The 25,821-nt window shown below is 42.3% G+C and overlaps 1 protein-coding gene across 2 annotated transcripts in view; it reads left to right on the top strand.

Annotated features, from left to right (window-relative positions):
• DMXL1 (Dmx like 1) overlaps positions 1-25,821 on the top strand; it is a 136,809-nt gene that overhangs the window by 12,370 nt on the left and 98,618 nt on the right. For both annotated transcript variants that reach the window (XM_073676944.1, XM_073676939.1), the window contains exon 2: positions 20,315-20,440. In XM_073676944.1, coding sequence (XP_073533045.1) covers positions 20,315-20,440 — 126 coding nt within the window. The remainder of the gene's footprint in view (positions 1-20,314; positions 20,441-25,821) is intronic.

Raw genomic sequence — 25,821 nt, 5'->3', positions numbered from 1 at the left:
AATGGAGACTTTAATGGTAGGAAATAATATCTCATAATAGTCAGTAAAACCAATTATGAGTGGGGGGGATCTGTAGCAAAGCCACATGTAGTACAGTGAATCCATTCTTATATACTATAGGTAAAGGTTTCTGGGGTAAAAAAAAGAACAGATGTACCATTATTTTTTTTTTGTTATACCAAATTTTTGCTCTTTGAATTGAAGTGATTTTTTTTTAAATAAAAGAATGGATTTTAGTATTTATTTTTACTCCCTTACATAGCGCCATTAATTCCACAGTGCTTTACAGACATTATGGGCACTGTCCCCATTGGGGCTCACAATCTAGATTCCCTATCACTATGTCTTTGGAGTGTGGGAGCAAACCGGAGGAAACCCATGCAAACTCCTTGCTGATGTTGTCCTTGGTGGGATTTGAACCCAGGACCCCAGCGCTGCAAGACTGCAGTGCTAACCACTGAGCCACCGTGCTACTCTTTTCGCACTAACTTATTTGCCTACTGTTACATGCATGTGCCTGAAATGGGAGACAGTGATTTCTGTTTTTGTTTTGTTTTTTTCATGAAAAAGTGTAAGTTTTCAGACATGGAATTTAACCCCTTAAGGACCGAGCCACTTTGTAGGTTAATGACTAATTTTTCAAATCTGACCAGTGTCACTTTATGAAGTATTAACTCTGGAACGCTTCAACGGATCCCGCTGATTCTGAGATTGTTTTTTTCAAGACATATCTTATTTCATGGTAGTTGTAAAATTTCTTCGATATAACTTGCGTTTATTTGTGAAAAAAATTGGAAATTTGGCAAAAAAATGTAAAACTTCACAATTTTCAAACTTAAAATTTTTTAGACCCTTAAAGCAGAGAGTTATGTCACACAAAATAGTTAATAAATAACATTTATCAAATGTCTACTTTACAGCAGCACAATTTTTTTAAACAATTTTTTTTTTGTTAGGATGGTAAAAGGGTTAAAAGTTGACCAGCGATTTCTCATTTTTCCAACAAAATTTATAAAAACTTTTTTTTTAAAGGGACCACATCACATTTGAAGTGACTTTGAGGGGTCTATATGACAGAAAATACCCAAAAGTAACACCATTCTAAAAACTCCACCCCCTCAAGGGTCTTCAAAACCACTTTCAAGAAGTTTATTAACCTATTAACCCTTCACATGCTTCACAGGAACTGAAGCAATGTGTAATGCAAAAATTAACCTTTAACTTTTTTCACTAAAATTGTACTTTAGACCCCAATTTTTCTTTTCACAAGGGTAACAGGAGAAAATGGACCCCAAAAATTATTGTGCCGTTTCTCCAGAGTACGCTGATACAACCACTATTTGGGCACACGGCAGGGCTCGGAAGGGAATGAGCATCATTTGACTTTTTGAACACAAAATTGGCTGGAGCCCCTGATGTGCCTAACCAGTGGAAACCCCCAACAAGTAATCCCATTTTGGAAATTAGAACCCTCAAGGAACTTATCTAAATGTGTGGTGAGCATCTTTAACCACCAGGTGCTTCACAGAAGTTTATAATGTAGAGCCGTGAAAATAACACATCTAATTTTTTCCACAAAAATGATCTCTTTAGCCCCAAATTTTTTATTTTGACAAGGGTAACAGGAGAAAATTGACCGTAAAATGTGTTGTGCAATTTCTCCTGAAAATTCCAATATCCCTTATGTGGTCGAAAACTACTTTTGCAGCACAGTGCAAAGCTCCGAAGGGAAGGAGCGCCATATTGGAGTTCAGATTTGCTGGAATGGTTTGATAGTACCATGTCACATTGGCAGAGCCCCTGAGGTGCCAGAACAGCAGAAACCCCAAATAAGTGACATCATTTTACAAACTACACCTCTCAGTGAATTCATCTAGGGGTGCAGTGATCATATTGACACCGCATGTGCCTCATAGAAATTTACACCATTGGGCGCTGAAGAAAGAATAATTTCATTTCTTCCACTAAAATGTTGTTTTAGCCCCAAATTTTTATTTTTTATAAGGGATAATAGGAAAAAAATGGACCTCAGTTTGTTGTGCAATTTCTCCTGAGTGCTCCAATACCCCACATTTATTCAGAAACTACTTTTGAGGCACAGTGCAAAGCTCAGAAGGGAAGGAGCGCCATATTGTAGTGCAGATTTTACTGTTACGGTTTGCCGGTTCCAGAACAGCAGAATCCCCCCTAAGTGACCCCATTTTACAAACTACACCTCTCAATGAATTAATCTAGGTGTGCAGTGATCATATTGACACCACATGTGCCTCACAGAATTTTATACCATTAAGCGGTGAAGAAAACATAATTACATTTTTACCACAAAAATTTTGTTTTAGCCCCGAATTTTACACTTTCACACTGGGAAATGGGTAAAAACAGCACCAAAATTTGTCCCACAATTTCTGCTGAAATTTGCTATTTGCCTCTTGGAGCGCAGATTTTCCTAGAATATAGTTTGCAGACTCCATATTACAGAGCCCCTAAGTACTAGAAAAACAAAATCCCCCCCCCCCCCCCCCAGTGACCCCATTTTGGAAATTATACTCCTGCCAAACCTGTGGATGCTAAATGTGGTTTAGGCACTCTGGGGCTCAGAAGGAAGGGGGGCATTTATATTTCGGAGTGCTGAATAGGAAGCCCCCTATATTTCCTATAACAGATGATGGACCTGAGTGGAAGCTTATTTTTTTTGTGGATTGATTTGAAGCCTTTGTTAGGAACATTTTGCATAACATTTTGGATCACATTTATCCTGTGCTCTATTCTGAGCTCTTATATTAAGATTTCTATCTAAATCTCTGAGTGACGCGATTCAGATGAAACCCCCGAGGGATCCATTATGATGACCCCGGGTCACCATGGCAACGATCGGGCCCCCGCGATGACGCTGATCTGAAGGCAGAGGGAGCTCCTGTCCCTCTGCCTGCCTCCTGAATGTTGTGATCGCGCTCGATTGCAGCATTTAGGGAGTTAATAGCCAGGGACGGAGCTCACTCCTGGCTGTTTCGTGCAGGAGCTCAGCCACTGGCAGCGCCGAGCTCCTGCTCTGATCGGGCAGGAGGTGCTGACATTACAGCTTCTCCGGCGCCATCATGCTGTGATCAGTCAGTCAGATTGACTGACCGATCACAGCGATCTGAGTGCGGAGACCAACGGCATGGGTCCCCGCACATCTTTCCCTGACACTCAGCTGTCACTGACAGCTATTGGCACTGAACTGTAACTGCGTGTTCACACTCAGTGACAGTTCAAAGTCATGATGGGCATAACACGGCACGGAGCGGGAACTGACACCCACTCATGATGGGCTATGTAAGTCATTGGAAGTAAGGGGTTAAGTTGCAGTCTTCAGTCCCTTTCATACCCAAATGTTACTTTTTCTATGTCCCAATGAGAGGAATCCTATTTTGCTGACAGTTGCCATCTTAGGTGATGTCTGGTTTGCTGCATATAATTATCATTTCCGTTCTCATACTGGTCTGATATAAGTGGCTAGGTAACAAGAACTTTAGGGCCTAAATCTCCATAGGCTGTATAGTTTAGGCAGCATATTCATCATGTTCCCGTCTGCACTCCTATAGTGACTTCCATCTGAATAGTTGTGAAAATAGTTTTCCAGACTTTTCCCAATGTAGCCATTCCACTTGAATGAGGCAGATGGAGTCTACGATATGAAATTTTAGACTCAATTTGATCTTTCTGGCAGTATTTGTGGCTTTAGCTGGACTTAATAGAATATAAAAATACTGTCACTGCCAGAAGGAAAGTTAAATGGAGTCCAAAGGTTCATGTTGTAGTCTGCTTCATTCAAGTGACTGGTCACCTCAGGGGAAAAGTCTGACTAGGGAGAAGGTCATGTGAACGTGCCTAACCTTGGTACAAGCATACACCACTTTTGTCTTCCCATAGTAATCTCCATGTTTCATCTGAGTCAATTCTATTGCGGAACATATTTTATAAAGTGCAGAAAAAAGAATACTGTGTAAAATGGGAGGTGCACAGATGTATATTTTGGGCCCTCAGCGGACCATGGGCATGATATTCCTTTACTGAGTAAATGTTGAAAGTGGGTTTTCAATCTTTGTTCACCCCGGTGTTGTGATGACATGTCGTGACACCACAGAGGCAACTGGTTTCTGAACAAGGTGGTCACCTCTGTGAAGTCAAGTTATCACCTCTCCTGGCGAGAGGCTACGTGTAAACCAGCAGGAATAGATATTTGATGAAACTAGAACAGGTAATCTATTTTAAGCACTACAGAAAATAACAAAAAAAAATGTAAATAAATGTCAAGGGCCCTTTAAATAAAGGTCTTATTTTATTTTCTCTGACCCTTCCTATTAGACTGTGTAATGTATTTTTGATGCTAAGATTACTCCATAACCAAGGGCCTAAAATCATTACAGATGCTGGCAGGAAACCTCTGCTGCCAGAGATCATTGTAACGCACCTTTGGTAATTTATATTGGGCCAGAGGCAATGGCTCCTGCTTTACCTTCCAGGCGTTGAATAGATTCCTGGATTTTGTTTGACATTTGCTTTCCACAATTGCAATAATGAAATTACTCCCAAGTATCCTGAGGTGTGAGGCCAGAACAAATGCTGTTCAGATTGATTTAGCCCCCTTACTGAAAGCAAAATCTAATATTCCTTTTACAGAACATTATTCCTCACTTTCTAACAGATGAAGAAAATGATTACAAATTATGTTATATACCAATTATAATGTGAAAATAATTAGTTTAAAGCAAATGTATTTTAAAGGGAGCTGTACGTGCATGTCTCTTTTCAGGGAACATACTGCTGTTCTTCTTACACCATGCTTTATACTGCAGTTCAGTCTTTCTGTGTATTTAAGAAACACATGTAAAACCTAAGGGCTTGTTCAAACGCTGCGTTTTTGCCACAGTTTGGTTGCTCAGTTTTCAAGGGTAAAAAAACACTGCACTTCACAGTAACAGTAAAGGGAATGAGATTTCTGAAATCTCACAGGCTGCTTATCTTTGCGGACTTGAACCATCAGCGTTTCTTCAAATCTGCAGCATATCAATTCTTTCAGAATTTTCTTTTCAGCATTTTTCACCCATTCATATTAATGGGAGGAAAAAAACGGATGAAAAATTTCCGCATTTTAGGCAGCTGTTTTTCCTGCCAACACTGTTTTTGGTGTAGAACAACCTACTGCAAATACTCCTTGTGTGCACATACCCTATGGTCTTACTGACAATCCATTAGACTAGAGTTACATGGTGACTTGAAAATTGTGGTATTTCATTGCGACAGTGCATAGATGTTATAGTTAATGAGGTCGTAGTGTGACCTATTTTTATTGTTAACATTACAAAAAAATTGCACCTATTGGATTTTTGTTTGCACACATCTTGGGTCCACTAGGCTTCATCTACAGTTTGGCATGGCATGATGGCAAGCTGCACAATTTTTTTGGGGGGGTTTAGTGTGGAGTCCCAGTATAGCTCTATCACTAAGGGGTGTCTGTCAGTAAAGTAACATGTCGTGATACTGAGAATGTAGGTGTGTAATCGGAGGCTGGAAAGTCTTAGGGTGAGGGAGCCTGAGCCATTTGGCAATAAAAAATGCATAGTGAGCTAATGGGCCATGATGCTTCTCGCTTTTACATACAAGCCTAGAAATTGTTTGCTTGGAAGTTAGTTCTGCGTACCTGTTATTAAAAAAATATGAAAATCCATCCTTTTTTTTTTTTTTGTACAGTAGAATAATTTTTTTCGTGAGAATGCAAAATTTCTTAAGACAGAAAATGTGAATTAAACTACTGGAAGGTGAAGAATATGCCACCACTTTCCGGAATAAGATAAATTACTAAGGTTTTTATATTTCATGTATGTAATAATGATCCATTAAGAAAAAATAAAAAAAGTGTTTCAAAGTGTTCGTATAGTGATCCTACAGTATCATACTTCCATATGTGGGTACCTGTAAAGTTCTAATTTAGGTATATTTCCATTTGTTGTGTATTGCTATGATGGTTTCATGCAAAATATATTGAAGCCTTTGTTGAATGTTTACATAGGGGAGACCTGTTATAAAGTGTTAATGTACTGGCACTTAAAGTTAATGGGGCAGAAAAGGCATGTTCCAGAGTCTGGGACTAAATGGTATTCACAATATGTAACATTTGTATTCATTATGTAAAACTTCTTTGGATGAGAGAATAGAGAGGGATTGCCTCATATTGACACTATTTCTACTATTGGACATCTTTTGCACACAAAGAATAGCTGCTGAAACGAAACCAGAGATGACTTTCTTATCAGTACTCTGTGATATTGAAGCTCTTTAAATAAAATTTCACTTAATTTAACAAGTTACTTATAAATATATGTGGGCTTTTTAAAGTTATTAGACACAGATATGCTTATCCATGAAGAATAACATTTTCTTGCCATTGTATGACACATGTCCTGCATTTACCTTAGTTTTCACCTTTTGTGTTTTTTTTCTCCAATCCTCAGTTGTGGCTGAGCTAGTAGGTGAAGACTAGCTGCTATGATGTCTCTCATCCAGAGTACAGGGGGCTTGAGGGATTCCTGCTCTCCTTTGTCTACATGGCACATGGGCTGTTGCATGGAGGACATTATACAGGGTTATTGAGCTGTGTAGCTGTGAATCCAGCACTGACTTTAGATAAATTACTGTGCCTCTCACTCTGCTTCTCCCCTCTCTCTGTTCCATCTCCATAGGCTCCAAAAGGCAGCTGTAATCTGATGCCTCACTTGTTTTGATCAGGATGTTTGAGTGAACGAGTTTTGGAGTTGGGTGGGGGAGGGGGTGGTGAAGTGGAGAAAGAAGCATCTTTCTCGAATCAAAGATATCACACAGTTCCCTCTTTATATTCATCTGTGCTATTGATTTATGCAAAGTTTGTTGAAACGTCAGTGATCATCTTAATAATCTGATCTGGAGAAGTCTCTAAGCTTTCGTTACTAACATAATCTATATGGCAATGTTTCAAAGTATAGGCCTATCAAAGCTCTCTTTAATGATGCTGTACAATTCTTTTGTTTTATTTTTTCTACCTATCTTTATTGTACCTATTAAGGCTATGTGCCCACGATGCAGAAATGAAGCAGAAAATTTCTGCAGCATTTCTGCATCTCCCTGGCAGAAAAAACGCATGCAGATTGTGCATGCGTTTTTCCTGCAGAATACATGCGGATTCACATGCTTATCCACATGCGTTAACGATGTGTTTCCGCATGCGGACTGACAAGCACTTTCCAGGCGATAGAATCACTTGGAAAGTGCTTGACTACTAGGTCACACTGTATAAATCCATGCAAACGGCATGCATTTATACAGTGTGACCGTAAAAATAAAAAAATAAAGCTATACTTACCTCCGATGCCCCGACGCGTGTGCTGTCGCGCTCCTTCCTGGTTCCTTCCTGGCTTGCCGGCATCTCGCGAAACAGCCTGCGGTCACATGACCGCGACGTCGTCTCAGGTCCTGGAAGGAGAAGCGCTGCAGGGGCCGCCGGACAGGTGAATATAAACTTTATTTTTTATTTTATTATTTTTTTTACAGGTACAATGGTACCCAGGTCTGGATGAGAGTCTTCTCTCCTCCAGAACTGGGTACCATCCGCATATTGAAACGCATATTATCTGCTTGTACAAATGTACAGACACGCATTCTATGCGTCTCAATGCAAGTCAATGGCGGCGCTTCCGCAAAATTAATGAACATGCTGCGGATTTATGAGCGCTGCAGAAACGCTGCGGAAAAATCCGCAGCATGTGCATTGACATTGCGGAATGCCATTGGGGACCATGGGGTGCGGATTACCATGCGTTTTTGATGCGTTTCCGCAGCGGAAACGCATGAAAAATGCATCGTGTGCACGCAGCCTAAAAGACAATTACATACTATGGTTATGATACATTGATAGGTAGTTTGTGATTAAAATGTGTTTTCTCTGTGGACTGAATGTCTGTAGATGCCCGAGATTAGGTTTAGAACTCTGAGGCTTTGGTCACCCCTGCATCTTGCAATTCTTGATCCCTGTAGGATTCATAAACAGTACAGTGGCATTGTATAATGAATGCAAATTGCACCAGAAGGAGCCCGTTGTCTGTAAAGAGATCATTCTGCTTTTTGTTATAGTGCCTGCCATTTTACTGAAGGAAAAAGCGCATTTTCCAGAGAAACCGAATGGCAAATCACTTGTATTAACAGAGCCAACACAGCTCATCACCCCAAGAACACCATCCCCACCGTGAAACTTGATGGTGTCAGCATCATGCTGTGGGGGATGTTTTTCGGCAGCAGGGACAGGGAAAATGGTCCAAGTCGAGGGTAAGATGGAGGTGCGAAATATAGGGATATTCTTGAGCAAAACCTGTTTTAGTCTGTTAGTGATTTGAGACTGAAACCACCAAAGCAACGTTCGAGTGGTTTAAGGGGAAACGTGTAAATGTTTTGGATTGGCCTAGTCAAAGCCCAGACCCTAATCAAATTGAGAATCTGTGGTCAGACTTGAAGATTGCTGTTCCCCAGAGAAAACCATCTAACTTGAAGGAGCTGGAGCAGTTTTGCCTTGAGGAATGGGCAAAAGTCCCAGTGGCAGGATATGGAAAGCTCATAGACTTATCCAATGCGACTTGCAGCTGTAATTGCAGCAATAGGAGGCTCTACAAAGTACTGACTTTAGAGGGGTTATGCACACTGAAGTTTTTGGTTATTTTGTCCGATTTGTTCTTTGCATCACCATAAAATGAAAACCTAATGTTCACAATTGTAGGCAAGTTTTTTTAGATGAACTGATGCAAACCCTCAAAAAAAAAACAGTGAAATTCCAGGTTGTGAGGTAGCAAAACACAAAAAATGCCAAGGTGGTAAATACTTTCGCAAGCCACTGTATATTGGTCCCCATCTCTATTAGAAACCTGTCTATTGTGGTGCTTGTAGTGTATTATGTAGCTTGGCAGGTTTGTAAGAAGAACATAGACCACATGACAGGCTCAACGCTACAACTGAGCATGTGCAGAATGCTTTATATCGGTAATCTCTGCCTGTACAATGTGTGTCAGGCAATACTGCCAATGTATACAATGTCTGACAATATATCTGACAGATGACTCTCAGATGTGATGTGAACACTGCCAACAAAATGAACCAAAATGTGGGTGTTAATAAGCCCATATGTTGTCTGCCCGACAAGCCTTGCTTCATAATTGGTATGGCCAGTTTGGTAGTCCCCTACCACCACCCTCTGTAATTCCTTCCTGAAAGGTCCTCGTTAGTGCTCTTGCTAGATCAGACAGTACAGTAATGCTATAGTGATTCAAAGTAAGAATAATTACAAAGCGTTTTTGGCATTTTTTCATGTTTTGTGAAAGCATATCATGGCCGTTCTGAGCTATTTTATCAAACCGCACACAAAATGTTGTACAATAGAAAGAATATTTGCTCTACAATGAGCCCTGCTTCCCCCCCGGTTCTCTCATCCTTCTTCGTTTGGTGTGCTAGATCAGCGGACTTATAATCTGATGACCATATGTATGGCCACCATGTGTAGACTTGGGGTTGCACTTATTTATTTGGATGATTTAGTGAGAGAAACCCTCTTTAACATTGTGGCATTATACAAGATGTGAATCAATTTGTTTAAACCCATTACTAGCTTAAAATAGGTTTCAGAGCTGAAAATAACTGAATGGAGGAGTGGAGCGAGCAATTCCTCCCATGCAGAGGCATTGTGCAGCTTCTCTGCGTGGCTGAGGTCTGGTGCACTAGAACAGGAAGTCCAGGTCCTGCTTGACACTCGAGCTTTGTGTACTGTATACAGCGTGTACTGACAGAAGCCTATTGTCAGAAAATACCTCTGACCATCTCACTGCGTGTTGCACAAATATGAGACTTTGTACCACCTCCTTGTTTCAGTTTGTTAGTCCTAAACTTTCCAGAATGAGCTTTTTTTTTTTTCTTCCCAGCGGAGTTAGCCTGTCACAGATGTTAATCTAGAACCAATTGTATGTTTAAATCTCTTACCTTCTCTGCAATCCTTAATGGAAATTATGAGATGATTTTAAAGGGTACCTGTCAGGGCAGATGATATCTCTTGCCTTTTACTGACAGGGATTTGTTTTCTAAACATGTTCCTTAGTTATCTAGACATCAGTTTTTCACAGAACTCTTACCAATCATAGTCTGAGGCTGTTTACATATCTATTTTATTGCAGACCAAGTGATCTGCACCAGAACATGGAGACGTGTCTGATTTTTAATCCGAGTCATGGATAAAAATTGCCAATGCAACTCTATGGGTTCATGAAAAAATTGAAAAGCACTCGGATGCCTTGCTTTTGTTGCATGCTAATGCTGCCTGAGTTACATGTGTGTTTGGTAGGAGAAGATAGAGAAACTTTCTCCTGTGCAAAAAAAACAACTGATCAACTCAAAACACTTAAACCGTCCCGAGAAAAATCCTCCTATGTCTGAGTGAGACCATAGTGTGGCTGGTTTCACATGGCTGCACAGAGACACAATTTTGAGATATAATTGTGCAGCCATTGCTGAAGGGTGGCGATTCAGATGTGCCAGCCACATAGTGTGGTCTCTCCCTAAATCCATCATTTATTCATGCATTATGCAATACAGAAGTGTGAACATAGCTTGTGCAGCATTCAAATGATAGCAGGAAAGTAGTGGCGCTCCTGCCACTATTAGGCTTGGGCTACACAGCCACTTCAGCTACGACACAGGTCACGTGGTCAATGATCACTATGTACCGCTGCAACATTGCAGTGCAATACAGATGAATGGCGTCCCATTGTGACCCTTAGGGTACTGAAACATGTAAGTTGCAAAAAATCCAACTGGGTCTGGCTTTCTGCAATTTGCTTGACGCAGTACCCTCAATGTGACACCACATTCACCGGAATTACATGCGATCTTTGCCCGTGCGTCCTGTGTTATAATAATAATGTTATGGCTCCTGGAAGAAAAGTTGAAAATGCAAATTCTAAAATTGTCTGTGTCCTTTGGGCTTTCATAGATCTAAGAAAAGGTTTAAAGGGAATCTGTCACTACTTTGGAGTTATCAGACCTCTCCTATGGGCATACAGGTGATAGAAAAGTAAATCTATACATACCTGTATGGCCCATAGTAGAGGTCTGATTGCAGAGAAATCTGTTTTTATAAACTCCTTTTTTCACAGGCATGGCGACGCCAAGAAATCCCCACCTATGTGCTTATTAATTATTATATCCCCCCTTTCCCCTGTGACGTGCACTGTGCTCCCTTATGTGCCGGGCATGCGCAAAGTGCCGCTCACCTAGAGCGCACTTTGCTTCATCCCGCCCCGTCTCTCTGTGCACTGCAGGGTTCTATTGCGCAGGTGCCAGGACTCCCCTGCGAATAATAAGCACATAGGAGGGGATTTCTTGGCATCCCCCGGATACCAAGCCTGTGAAAAACAGTTTATAAAAACAGATTTCTCTGCAATCAGACCTCTACTATGGGCCATACAGGTATGTATAGATTTACTTTTCTATCACATGTATGGCCATAGTAGAGGTCTGATCAGGGGCAGACACAGACTGTAGTGGGCCCCTGTGCAAGAAATTTTTGCCCCCCCACCCCCACCCTTCATAGGGCAACAGAATTATGTAAACATAACCCCCCCATGTGCATCTCACTCCCCCATGTGCATCTCTCATCCCCCCCCCATGTGCATCTCTCATCCCCCCCCCATGTGCATCTCTCATCCCCCCCCCATGTGCATCTCTCATCCCCCCCATGTGCATCTCTCATCCCCCCCCATGTGCATCTCTCATCCCCCCCATGTGCATCTCTCATCCCCCCCATGTGCATCTCTCATCCCCCCCATGTGCATCTCTCATCCCCCCATGTGCATCTCTCATCCCCCCCATGTGCATCTCTCATCCCCCCCATGTGCATCTCTCATCCCCCCCATGTGCATCTCTCATCCCCCCCATGTGCATCTCTCATCCCCCCATGTGCATCTCTCATCCCCCCATGTGCATCTCTCATCCCCCCCATGTGCATCTGTCATCCCCCCATGTGCATCTGTCATCCCCCCATGTGCATCTGTCATCCCCCCCATGTGCATCTGTCATCCCCCCCATGTGCATCTGTCATCCCCCCCATGTGCATCTGTCACCCCCCCATGTGCATCTGTCATCCCCCCCATGTGCATCTGTCACCCCCCCATGTGCATCTGTCATCCCCCCCATGTGCATCTGTCATCCCCCCATGTGCATCTGTCATCCCCCCCATGTGCATCTCTCACCCACCCCCCCGTGCATCTCTCCCCCCCCCCCGTGCATCTCTGATTCCCCCCACTCCTAGTTAATTAATTGTATTTAAAAAAAAAAAAAACTTGTTATACTTACCCCCATGCGATCCCTGCAGAATCCTGGCGCTCGTCCACGTCGCTGCGACCAGGTTTTCCTGACTTCCGGCCATGTGACGGCGCCGTCACATGACCAGAAGTCAGGGGAATCATGAAGGCGCTGCCGCAGTGGCGGCAGCGCTGCCCTGCTACACAGAGGAAAGAAGCGCTGAGATGTTCCGGCGCTTAGCGCTCAGCATGGGGCCGGGGGCCCAGGGCCGGCTCCAGGTTTTTGTGGGCCCCGGGCGAAAGAGTCTCAGTGGGCCCCTTTAACACATACCACGATTCATGATGCACAGATACCGAAGAGAAATATATATATAGTAAAATGCAAAGATTTCACTTCTTACATTACATGAGTGATATCTATTGTAAATTCCACAATAGCTCAGAAACCAGCAAATCGCTCCACACAGTATACTGGCCCCCATAAAATGCTCCATACAGGAGACTGGCCCCCATAAATGCTCCATACAGTATACTGGTCCCCATATAATGCTCCATACAGGATACTGGCCCCCATATAACGCTCCATACAGAATACTGGCTCCGTTGTAACGCTCCATACAGGATACTGGCCCCCATATAAAGCTCCATACAGAATACTGGCCCCCATATAACGCTCCATACAGGATACTGGCCCCCATATAACGCTCCATACAGGATACTGGCCCCCATATAACGCTCCATACGGAATACTGGCCCTCATATAAGGCTCCATACGGAATACTGGCCCCCATATAACACTCCATACAGGATACTGGCCCCCATATAACGCTCCAATCGGAATACTGGCCCCCATATAATGCTCCATACAGGATACTGGCCCCCATATAACGCTCCATGCAGGATACTGGCCCCCATATAACGCTCCATATGGAATACTGGCCCCCATATAACGCTCCATACGGAATACTGGCCCCCATATAACGCTCCATACAGAATACTGGCCCCCATATAACGCTCCATACAGAATACTGGCCCCCATATAACGCTCCATACAGAATACTGGCCCCCATATAACGCTCCATACAGGATACTGGCCCCCATATAACGCTCCATACAGGATACTGGCCCCCATATAACGCTCCATACGGAATACTGGCCCTCATAAGGCTCCATACGGAATACTGGCCCCCATATAACACTCCATACAGGATACTGGCCCCCATATAACGCTCCAATCGGAATACTGGCCCCCATATAATGCTCCATACAGGATACTGGCCCCCATATAACGCTCCATGCAGGATACTGGCCCCCATATAACGCTCCATATGGAATACTGGCCCCCATATAACGCTCCATACGGAATACTGGCCCCCATATAACGCTCCATACAGAATACTGGCCCCCATATAACGCTCCATACAGAATACTGGCCCCCATATAACGCTCCATACAGGATACTGGCCCCCATATAACGCTCCATACGGAATACTGGCCCCCATATAACGCTCCATGCAGGATACTGGCCCCCATATAACGCTCCATGCAGGATACTGGCCCCCATATAACGCTCCATGCAGGATACTGGCCCCCATATAATGCTCCATGCAGGATACTGGCCCCCATATAATGCTCCATGCAGGATACTGGCCCCCATATAACGCTCCATGCAGGATACTGGCCCCCATATAACGCTCCAAGCAGGCTGTTCCCCACACATAATGCCCCATGCAGGCTTTCCACCGCCCCCCCCATATAGGATGTCACCCCCCTTATAATGCCCCATGCAGGATGACCCCCCCCCCTTCCTTATAATGCCCCATGCAGAATGTCACCCCCCCCTTATAATGCCCCATGTAGGATGACCCCCCCCTTCCTTATAATGCCCCATGCAGGATGTCACACACCCCCCCTCCCTTATAATGCCCCATGCAGGATGTCACACGCCCCCCCTCCTTTATAATGCCCCATGCAGGATGTCACACACCCCCACCTCACCCCCCTCCCTTATACTGTCACAGGCCTCCATACAATAAAAAAAAAATCAAATACTCACCTCACGTCTCACCTGCTGCCGCTGCTCTGGACTCCAGCGTCGCCGGCCTCATCCCGCTCTGCGCTGTGACTGCTCAGGAGAGAGCGCGGTGTAAAGACGTCACCGCACCCTCTGACCTGAGACGTCACAGTGCAGCAGCCGCGGAGGATGCAGGAGCTGCTGCGGAGGCACGGGGAGGCTGGGCCCCATACTGGAGTCAGGACAGCCATGCCCTGATGGAGGCTGGAGGGGCCCCCTCTCCCTCGGGGCTCCCGTTCTATGAACGGGCGGTAGGTCCGCCCCTGGGTCTGATAAATCCAAAGTGGTGACAGATTCCCTGTAAAAGACATCCCCAGCATTATAAGTCCATGGTGGCACTTTTGGGGTTTGCCCTGACAGGATTCCTTTAGTGTGTGTTCATACAGGACTGATGCACAGCGGATTTTCTGCTGCGGATGTGCCTGTTGACAGTCATCTGTGTGTGACACTCCTAGTATCTCACAGCGGCGGACAGCGGCCTGTTCTGACGATTAGACCGTCACTGTGGATTTCACTTTGTCTTAGAGAGTGGAATGTGCCTCCATTCTGCAGCATTTTTCATTTCTATTACATTTTTTTTCTTTCACAATATATGTCATGATGTAAAGATGAATTCAGGAGAGTAAAACTTTGGTAATAACTAGGATTCTCTCATGCAGGCCAATATCCCCTTTATTTATCAGGCCCTTGGTATAGGCATATATACTGTTCGCTATATGCTTCTTATTAGATAATATACCTTTTGTAAAGTTTGCTGCGCAATTCAAGAACACAAAAAAAGGTTTGTTGTCCCAAAATAGTGTGTCTGAGATCCATCGGGTAAATCGAGCCCTGTGGATACATTTGAGTAGAGAATCTTCACTTACAATTCCAGAATGATTATAACAAAGTGTGTGTGATTTATTTAATTTTTTTTGTGTGCGATCCTGGGAAAATGTGTCCACAATGGATAGATTGTTGCTGTGTTAATTGAAGCCAGGAGCACAGGTGGCTTTCATCAGGCTGTAATAGTAGTGTTATATTGTGCTGTGTAATTTACCAGTCCAGCTGGAGGCAACTGCATGTGTGTAGTGTGTGGCAGCGATAGCTGGGGGATAACAGGGCTCCTTTCCGGTTAAGGTGATGCTCCTTTCTCCACAGACCTGGGCTTTTACTCCAGTTCTATCCCTGCAGGAGCGCTCTCGGCTGGTTCTGGCTCCTCTGGTGTGAGTGCACATATACACAAGATCTGTTTAGTCAACATTACATGAGAGGAGCACTGGAAGTTTTGTTTATTTGCACATGTAGCAGACTCTGTCCTGTCTGTATACTGCTACTGTGAGTATATTCTGTACCAAGCTATTTTACATAATGTTTTTCATGATCCAGCGAACACACACATTTTGTCTGTTATGTAGCTTCATACACCCTTTAATATGCATCATAAAGGCTCAAATTCATCAAAAACGTCATTGGCACCAAATCTTTGGTGTACTCGCCTTATCCCTGCTACTCAAAGGTTGCATCTCAATGATAAATTTAGTGCAAATTGCACCACTGCAATTTTTTAAGCATGGTAGTACATTTCACTATGGTAGATAAGAGCCTGACAACAATGTCAAATAAAGTTTTGTGCCAATTGCAACGTTTTATGTTTGTTAATATGTACACCGTATTTCCCAATGTTAGAAAAGAGCGGGAGACCAATGTGTCAAATGTCGCACGTTAATGTGTAATGTAGATGTAGAAATGTGCGCAAATTGCGACTTTAAATGCACAATGAAAATCATTGCAACATAAATGTGTTGGTTTCTTGCATTTTTCAAGATGGCTGTGACCTGCTTAGTATATGCGGCTTTTTTTTACTAATTTAAGGCATTGCTCCACGTTTTTTTTGTCCATAATGTATTTGCAGGTGTTTGCACTAACATATCCCATAGCAATCTGCTCTAATTGAGGGTTTGTTTCAGCACTGTTTTTATTATATATATAATGCTTTTTTTCTTGCAGATTTGATGGAGAATTTTTTTAATGCTATTTTTGTTGCAGAAATGCTGAAATTCTACACTTGAAAAACGCAATTGCATTTTAGCATGCATTTTTATAGTTAAAAACCCACCAAAAACCACATAGTTCTACAGTGCCTTTAAAAGCACAGACACCACGCGTTTTCATGAGATCATGTCCACTTAGCTTGAACTGTTAACTGCAGTAGACTTCTCAAAAATTGAAGCATTTACACTACACTGTGTGCCGAAATATTAGGCAAATGAGTATTTTGATCACATGATACTTTTTATACATGTTGTCCTACTCCAAGCTGCATAGGCTTGAGAGCCAACTACCAATTAAATAAATCTGGTGATGTGCATCTCTGTAATGAGGAGGGGTGTTGACTAATGACATCAACACCCTATATAAGGTGTGCTTAATTATTAGGCAACTTACTTTCCTTTGGCAAAATGGGTCAGAAGAGAGATTTGGCGGGCTCTGAAAAGTCCAAAATTGTGAGATGTCTTGCAGAGGGATGCAGCAGTCTTGAAATTTCCAAACTTTTGAAGCGTGATCACCGAACAATCAAGCGTTTCATGGCAAATAGCCAACAGGGTCGCAAGAAGCGTGTTGGCCAAAAAAGGCGCAAAATAACTGTCCATGAATTGAGGAAAATCAAGCGTGGAGCTGCCAAGATGCCATTCGCCACCAGTTTTGCCATATGTCAGAGCTGCAACGTTACTGGAGTATCAAAAAGCACAAGGTGTGTGATACTCAGGGACATGGCCAAGGTAAGGAAGGCTGAAAAACGACCACCTTTGAACAAGAAACATAAGATAAAAATTCAAGAATGGGCCAAGAAATATCTTAAGACTGATTTTTCAAAGGTTTTATGGACTGATGAAATGAGAGTGACTCTTGATGGGCCAGAGGCTGGATCAGTAAAGGGCAGAGAGCTCCACTCCGACTCAGACGCCAGCAAGGTGGAGGTGGGGTACTGGTATGGGCTAGTATCATCAAAGATGAACTTGTGGGACCTTTTCAGGTTGAGGATGGAGTGAAGCTCAACTCCCAGACCTGCCAGTTTCTGGAAGACATCTTCTTCAAGCAGTGGTACAGGAAGAAGTCAGTATCGTTCAAGAAAAACATGATTTTCATGCAAGACAATGCGCCATCACATGCATCCAACTACTCCACAGCGTGGCTGGCCAGTAAAGGTCTAAAAGAAGAAAAAATAATGACATGGCCCCCTTGTTCACCTGATCTGAACCCCATAGAGAACCTGTGGTCCATCATAAAATGTGAGTTCTACAGGGAGGGAAAACAGTACACCTCTCAGAACAATGTCTGGGAGGCTGTGGTGGCTGCTGCACGCAATGTTGATCGAAAACAGATCAAGCAACTGAGAGAATCTATGGATGGAAGGCTGTTGAGTGTCATCATAAAGAAAGGTGGCTATACTGATCACTAATTTTTTTTTTTACATGTCAGAAATGTTTATTTCTAAATTTTGTGCACTGATATTGGTTTACCTGGTGAAAATAAGCAAGTGAGATGGGATTATATTTGGTTTTTATTAAGTTGCCTAATAATTCGGCACAGTAATAGTTACCTGCACAAACAGATATCCTCCTAAGATAGCCAAATCTAAAAAAAAAAACACTCCAACTTCCAAAAATATTAAGCTTGGATATTTGAGTCTTTTGGGTTGATTGAGAACATAGTTGTTGATCAATAATAAAAATAATCCTCTAAAATACAACTTGCCTAATAATTCTGCACACAGTGTATGTGGGAACATGGCCTTATGTACAAATGTAATCATAAATATGTCATACATTACTTCAAAAGGTTATCCATCCCCCTTTTTCCTTAGCATTTTAAGTAAAACATTGGTAAATTTAGCCTAGTCATTTACAGTGAAATATCGCAATTTGTGAAAATATGGCGCAGACGCAATAAGTGTCTCCTAGTGTTTCTGGTTGCAACATTTATAAATGGGTAGAAAGAAGTTGGGATACATGGTAAATCTTGATATCCTCTCCAGCATGTCTTTTGGCGTGTTGGGGGAAACCGACACGCCAAATTAACTTTTTGATGATATTCTAATTTAGTGAGAAGCATTTGTACATGCCAAATTCTGGCCCGTGGGCCAAATCTGGCCCCAAGGTGGTTTTATTTGGCCTGCGAGACCAGAACCACCACCCCTATTTGGGCCCATCATTCTGTATGGCGACTATGTGGGGCCCATTATTCTATATGGCAGACTATGTGGGGCCCTTTATTTTGTATGGAGGACTATGTGGGGCCCATTATTTTGTATGGAGGACTATGTGGGGCCCATTATTCTGTATGGCGGACTATGTGGGGCCCATTATTCTGTATGGCGGACTATGTGGGGCCCATTATTCTGTATGGCGGACTATGTGGGGCCCATTATTCTGTACACTGGTTGACCCTCGACTTTGTCCATGTTTTTCATTTTGGCCCTCAGTGTTAGGTCAGGGATGTCAAAAGGAAATACACAATCAGTGTCTTCTCTGCAAATCTCATCTCCTGAATCTTGAGAGAACTGTCTTGTTTAACTGCACTCTTTAATGTTGATGCGTTTTTGTTTTTTTTCTTGCCCTGTCTGTCAACAGATCGGCAACCATTAAAGCATCACTTTAATATACATACATGTTTGACAATGCATACAAAATGCCAATTTTTTTTCTCTTATTTTGTAGACTGTTGTGAAAATTTTACCATCATAATTCGTGGCCCTATCGCAAGTCTCCTAATTTGAACTAACAATGATCTATGCACTTAGGACTATAAAATACAACTGCTATACGGCAGTGTGAATAAGCCCTTATTAGCTGCATTATCGTAGCATTTTTGTCAGTCGTCTTTTTTGCCAGGATTTCAAAATCCGCAATAAAATCATTTATTTTGGGTACAAGACTACACATTATTAGTAATGTTTATCTGGTTATAAATTGTATGTTAATGTGTTCTGGAGTGATGAAATGGCCATTTATAGGTTGTGTAAATGCAGCTGCTGCCGAAATTGGCCATCAATATCACATTGGGGGGGTCCACCTCCTGTCCCCATCACTGCTCAGCTGACTATAGAGGATATGGCACTCCCTTGCTTGCCATGCTGAGTGCCATCGATCTTGCAGCAGCTCTGCCCGGTACTGCGGGTCTTTGCAGCTCTGTCCCATTCCAGTGAGCCAGGTGCCATCATTACATAGTGTATTCAGCTGCGGCTGATGAACACTATTGTAGCCATTGCCAGAGCACTGCAGCCCCTTCAGTCAGCTGATAGGTGGTGGTGCTTTTAGTCGTGTCAGTGTTTTTCTTAATATTTGCAAGGCAATTGTAGTGCCCACTCTCTGGATGAGAAATATTAGGGCGAGTTTACTAAATTTTGTGTCACTGGTGGACTCTTTTTTTTTTTCATGAGATTAGTATATTTTATTAGACCTGCAGAGTGTTGTGCTGAAATCAGCTTTGTAATTTCGGGGTCTGTGCCAGTGTAACCTATTCCCACAACACAACGACTGCCCAGGAATTTTTTTTTACTACTGGATGTTTAGAATGTCATGTGGCTGTAACTTATACAACATACTTGTTGTTAGCAAGGTTGGAGCATGGGTATCCATGATTCTCATTTAAAAATGTATTTATTTTACTTGCTTATATGGCTCTCTTAATTTCCACAGTGTCTTTTAGACTCAAGATTGTCCCGATAGGGTCTCACAATCTACATTCCCTATTAGTATGTCTTTGGAGTGTGGGAGGAAACCCACGCAAGCGCGGGGAGAACCTACAAAGGCTAGAATGCTAGCCACTGAGCTCTCCACCATGCTGCCATATTATGTATTATTTATTAATTACATTGTAAAAATTAATATTTTTGTTCTTTAATCCGCAGGCTTACGCATCTGGATGTGATGTTGTGATTTTGGGAAGTGATTTTGAGAGACTACAAGTAATCCCTGGAGTCCAACATGGGAATGTGCTGGTGGGATGTGTAGACTGTTCGTGGCAACAGGGCAGAGTAAGTGATGTAATCTCCTAATGGTCATACATGTCTACGAGAGGGATCAGAACTGCTTTGTCTCAAGACTAAATGCAATAGGGTGAGACTCGTCCGTATATTTCATTGGGTGCGCAAAAATAAAAAAAAGGATATCATCTATATGGCACCTGCTTTCAACTCATCCAATGCAGTTATTAACATACGAGACTGTATTTGGCTTTGTACAATTTATTTTTTTATGTATAAAAACAAATTTCAAATGGATACCATACGGATGTCAGAAATGAGCATACAGATGGCAACATGTATGAAAAATCAAGTTTTTTTTCTCAATGAAAATCAAGCAATTTTTTTTTTTTTACGCTTGTGTGAACTTGTAAAACACGCAACAAGAACTTTACAAAGGGCCAAATTCAAAGGATAAAAAGTACATTTTTATTGAAATACTTAATTTAAAAAACACATAAGACACATAAAAAGTGAGATAAAACACACAAAAGCACATGGTGGGCATACCCAGCTGAGGAGGCAGTGAGTGAATAGTAACTAGCTACAACAGTAATTTATGTCAGGGCAAGTTAAAGGACCAAGTATAATTCGTGCTGCTATCACTGTGCATACAAAAAATCTCAATCAATATATTTCACAACATGGTATAAGTCACATAGAAATTACCAGCATGTTGTAGACATAAGAATACATGTATCCCACAGTACCTCCCTTGTGGTTCCTGGAGTCCCACCACACCTGATGCGCGTTTAGCTTGAAATGCTTCGTCTAGGCTTGTGTGAACTTGGCTTAAATCAAAATGTGGTCAGTAAATGTCCTGTTTAGACAGACCGACATCACAGAATGATTGTTAATAGAATATCCTATTTACAGAGGACAATGTGCTGCCGAGAATGATTATTAACTAAGCTTTAAAATCTTCTCCCCTTACAAACGAGCGTTCTGCTCTTTAGTTAAGTGATTGGCGGCTGATTATTGGCCAGTGTGAATGCACCCTTAGTGACCTGAATGTACATCCAGCATAAGTGGTACTTGGCATCTGAGGACTCAGAAACAGAGATTTCCAGCAGCAGTTGGTTACAAAATACAAGGGTGCACTATTGGACTAACATGTCACGCCATATATTGGCCTACACAGAGGCATTTCTCAAATGCACAATGTGAACTTTTCTAGCAGCGGGCGCTGAAGATATTTTTTTCCTCTGGGAAATCAGACTTGTTCTTCGTGCATGCTGGCATTATTTTTTGCCACTTGCTGACTGTGCTGTTTTATACCATTTTTAAATCTATTTTTATGGGTAAATGAACCTCAGAATTTGTATTAGTTAGGACACCTATTAAATTTCCTAAAAAAAAAGTTACATTTATTTATAAAAATGTATGTAGATTCACAAAAATAGAATCTTGATGCATTTTTTTTTTACTGATAGTTTGCTAAGATTAAAAATGGCAGAGCTCTTTACGTGAAATAACATTTGCTCTAGAAGCAGAAGCTAAGTGGTAAATTGGACATGTCTTGCTAGTTTTGGCTGCATGCACTGTGGAGTTTTGAGTGAGAATACATGCTATTAGCTCATGATTGTATATGACCTTATCATTGCCTACTCCATTTGCAAAATATGCGCTGCCTTTATAGCCTTACTACTGTTCTAGGGGAATTTTTTTTTCTGCCATTGTCTGGATCATCCATGTAATGATAATGCATGAACCTGTGCTGTCCAAAAAATAGTGCCATTTACCTGTAGATATAGGATTAATCTGCAGGTAAATAGTGTTAAAATCTTGCCTGGCTGCCCTATAGGAGCAGCGGCTAAAGGGAAAAAACTAACTCTTATCCTCCCTGCGGCCGCTGACCTTTAGTCATAGCTACTGTGCAGAGAGGAGTTCCAGCCATTTCTCACTATACCATAAGCACGGCTGTAATCCCTCCCCAGTACTTTGATTGTTGGCTTGCACTGCACATACAAGCTGCAGAGCAGGCTGTTAAGTCAAAGTCCCAGGGAATGATTACACCTCGCTCTCTGCACCGCTCCAGTGCCTGAAAGTGGTTGTGCAGGCAGTGTATATGTTTGTTTTCTCTATGTAGCCGCTGCTCCAAAAAGAAGATAAGCTGGGTTTTAACACTGCTCATCTGCAGATTTACCCTATCTGCAGGTAGATAGCATTTTGGACATGACAAGTTCTCTTTATGTGATTCTGAGATGGACAAACTGAGGAATTTATTATTTTATTTTTTTTGCGATATTACAATGAGATTTATTTTACATTTCATTCTCACTGTGTAAATGGCTGTGGCTGGAGATAGTGGATGTGGCAAATGGTCAGGTCAGTGATTGTAGCCATTCACTTTCACACTTACAGTGGCGACCAAAAGTTTTGCATTTTTTTCCTAGTGTGATTACTTCTGTCTGGTTGTGATGCCATTTCCCTGGTGATGAATTGAAAGTGCATGAAGTTGTCATCATGCAAGACCTTCATTTTAACCAAAATGCTTTTGAAAATAGGTATGGTCATTTAATTAAAGAAAACTGACTTCCAAAAGTTTTGCATATACTATTTATTGATCACAACATAGAGAGTAACTCATTGCTTACAATGCCATAACTTAGTATTTTGTAGCATATCCTCTTGCTTTAACCCCTTTACGACATAGGGCGTATTAGTACGTATCTGTGCCCTGGGACTTATGGACCAGATACGTATTTATACGCCCTGGCGATTTCGCCCGCACACAGGCTGTGCGGGCGCGATCACCGCCAGGTGTCAGCTGATTGTCACAGCTGACACCCGGTACTATCTGCAGGGAGCGGTCCCGCACCGCTCCCGGCACATTAACCCCTGCAATGCTGCAATCGCAGTCGATCACAGCATTGCGGTGGCTAAGGGGAGGTGATCGGGATACTCACCTCCTCTTCCGGCCTCCAGCGCCGTCTGCCGTGGCTTCCAGGATGTTGCCATGACGACCCGATGTCGTCATGACAACAGCCGGGTCACCAGACAGCAGGAAGATTTTTTGGACATGCGCAGTGCATCTCCAAACTATCTTCCCCCTGTCCAGCGCTGACAGCCTGCATGGCACAGGGATGGTGCTCCATTCCTGTGCCATGCAGGCGATCAGAGGAAAAAAAGTGAAAGTCCCATAGTGGGACAAAGTAAAAAAGTAAAAAAAACTGCCATAAAGTGAAAAAAATAAATAAAAAAAAATTGTAAAAATATTAAAAAAATAATCCACCAAAAATAAAAATATAATGTACCCATCAATAAATATTATAAAAAAAAAACAATAAAAGTACACATATTTGGTATCGCCGCGTCCGGAACGACCTGACCTATAAAACTGTCCCACTAGTTAACCCCTTCAGTGAACATGGTAAAAAAAAAAAAAAAAAAAAGCAAAAAACAATGGAATAACACGCGATCAAAAAGACGAATATAAATAAAAATGGTACCGCTGAAAACGTCATCTCGTCCCACAAAAAACAAGCCGCCATACAGCTCCATCAGCCGAAAAATAAAAAAGTTATAGCTCTCAGAATAAAGCGATGCTAAAAAATATTTTTTTCTATAAAATTGCTTTTATGTAAAAGTGCAAAACATAGAAAAACGATATAAATGTGGTACCGCTGTAAACGTACTGACCCAAAGAATAAAGCTGCCTTATCAATTTTACCACACGCGGAACAGAATAAAAAAAAAAAGAAAGAATTCCTGAATTGTTGGTTTTTGTTTATTCTGCCTCCCAAAAATTGGAATAGAAAGCAATTAAAAAATGTCACGTGCCTGAAAATGGCACCAATAAAAACGTCAACTCATCCCGCAAAAAACAAGCCATCACATGACTCTGTCTGCCAAAATCTGGAAAAATTCTAACTCTCAAAATATGGCGATGCAAAAACTAGATTTTACAAAAAATGCATCTTTTAGTGTGTGACTGCTGTCAATCATAAAAGCCCCATATGATTCTGGTATCGCTGTAGTCGCACCGACCCGAAGAATAAGTTCGTCTAATCACTTATACCGCACGAGGAACAGCGTAAAAAATAAACTCTCGGGTTAGGTTTGTGCTAGGGCTAGGGCTAGGGTTAGGGCTGGGTTTGGGGTTAGGGTTGTGATGGGGTTGTGATTTTTTTCAAAAGTAAGAAAAAAAGATGACGATATGGCGACTAGTGTTGAGCGCAAGTGCTCGCTACTTGAGTTTGCATCGGGTGCTCTGGTATGCATTGAGTATCGTGGGTATTTGAGTGACATGCCGGAGTCTCCGCCCCATATGCTTTGCGGCCAAAAAAACTTTGCGGGGATTGCCTGCCATGCACGAGCGATCCCCGCATGTTTTTTTTTGGGTGTCTAATAACTGTGAAACATGCGGGGCAGGGACTCGAGCATGTCACTCGAGCACACGCAGTACATGGTGCATACCTGAGTACCCGATGAAAACTCAAGTAGCGAGCACTTGGGCTCAAGACTAATGACAACTTATTCAATATGATGACCTAATGTTATCAAATTCTGTGTCGTACCTCTGGGTTCAAAATGTTCACTATACCCCTTAATAAAATCCTTGAGTGGTATAGTTTCCAAAATGGGGTCACTTGTGGGGGAGCTCCACTGTTTAGGCACATCAGGGGCTCTCCAAACGTGACATGTTGTCCGCTAACAAATTGAATGGAAAATCGTCTCAAATTGTTAGCGGATGCCATGTTGCGTTTGGAGAGCCCCTGTGTGCCTAAACATTGGAGCTCCCCCACTAGTGACCCCATTTTGGAAACTAGACCACCCAAGGCACCTATCTAGATGCATAGTGAGCACTTGGAACCCCCAGGTGCTTCACAAATTGATTCGTAAAAATGAAAAAGTGGTTGTTTTTTTTTCCACTTTTTCATTTTTACGAATCAATTTGTGAAGCATCTAGGGGTTCCAAGTGCTCACTGTGCATCTAGATAGGTGCCTTGGGGGGTCTAGCTTCCACAATGGGGTCACTTGTGGGGGGTTTCCACTGTTTAGGCACATCAGGGGCTCCCCAAACGCAACATGGCGTCCGCTAATTATTCAAGCAAATTTTACAATCAAAAAGTCAGATGGCGCTCCTTCCCTTCCGAGCCCTGCCGTGCGCCCAAACAGTGTTTTTTCTCCACATATGGGGTATCTGCGTGCCCAGGGGAAATTGCACAACAAATTTTGGGGTCCATTTTTTCTTGTTACCCCTGCGAAAATGAAAAAAATTGGGTCTAAAGTAACATTTTTGTGAAAAAAGTTAAATGTTCATTTTTTTCTTCCACATTCCAAAAATTCCTGTGAAGCACCTGAAGGGTTAATAAAGTTCTTGAATGTGGTTTTGAGCACCTTGAGGGGTGCAGTTTTTAGAATGGTGTCACTTTTGGGTATTTTCTGTC

This window comes from Phyllobates terribilis, unplaced genomic scaffold (assembly GCF_046119375.1).
Source record: "Phyllobates terribilis strain yellow unplaced genomic scaffold, ASM4611937v1 Scaffold_1__5_contigs__length_1240528914, whole genome shotgun sequence".
Lineage (NCBI taxonomy): Eukaryota > Metazoa > Chordata > Amphibia > Anura > Dendrobatidae > Phyllobates > Phyllobates terribilis.
The sequence above is the reverse complement of the archived record's forward strand: the minus strand, read 5'-3'. Positions and strand labels throughout refer to the sequence as shown.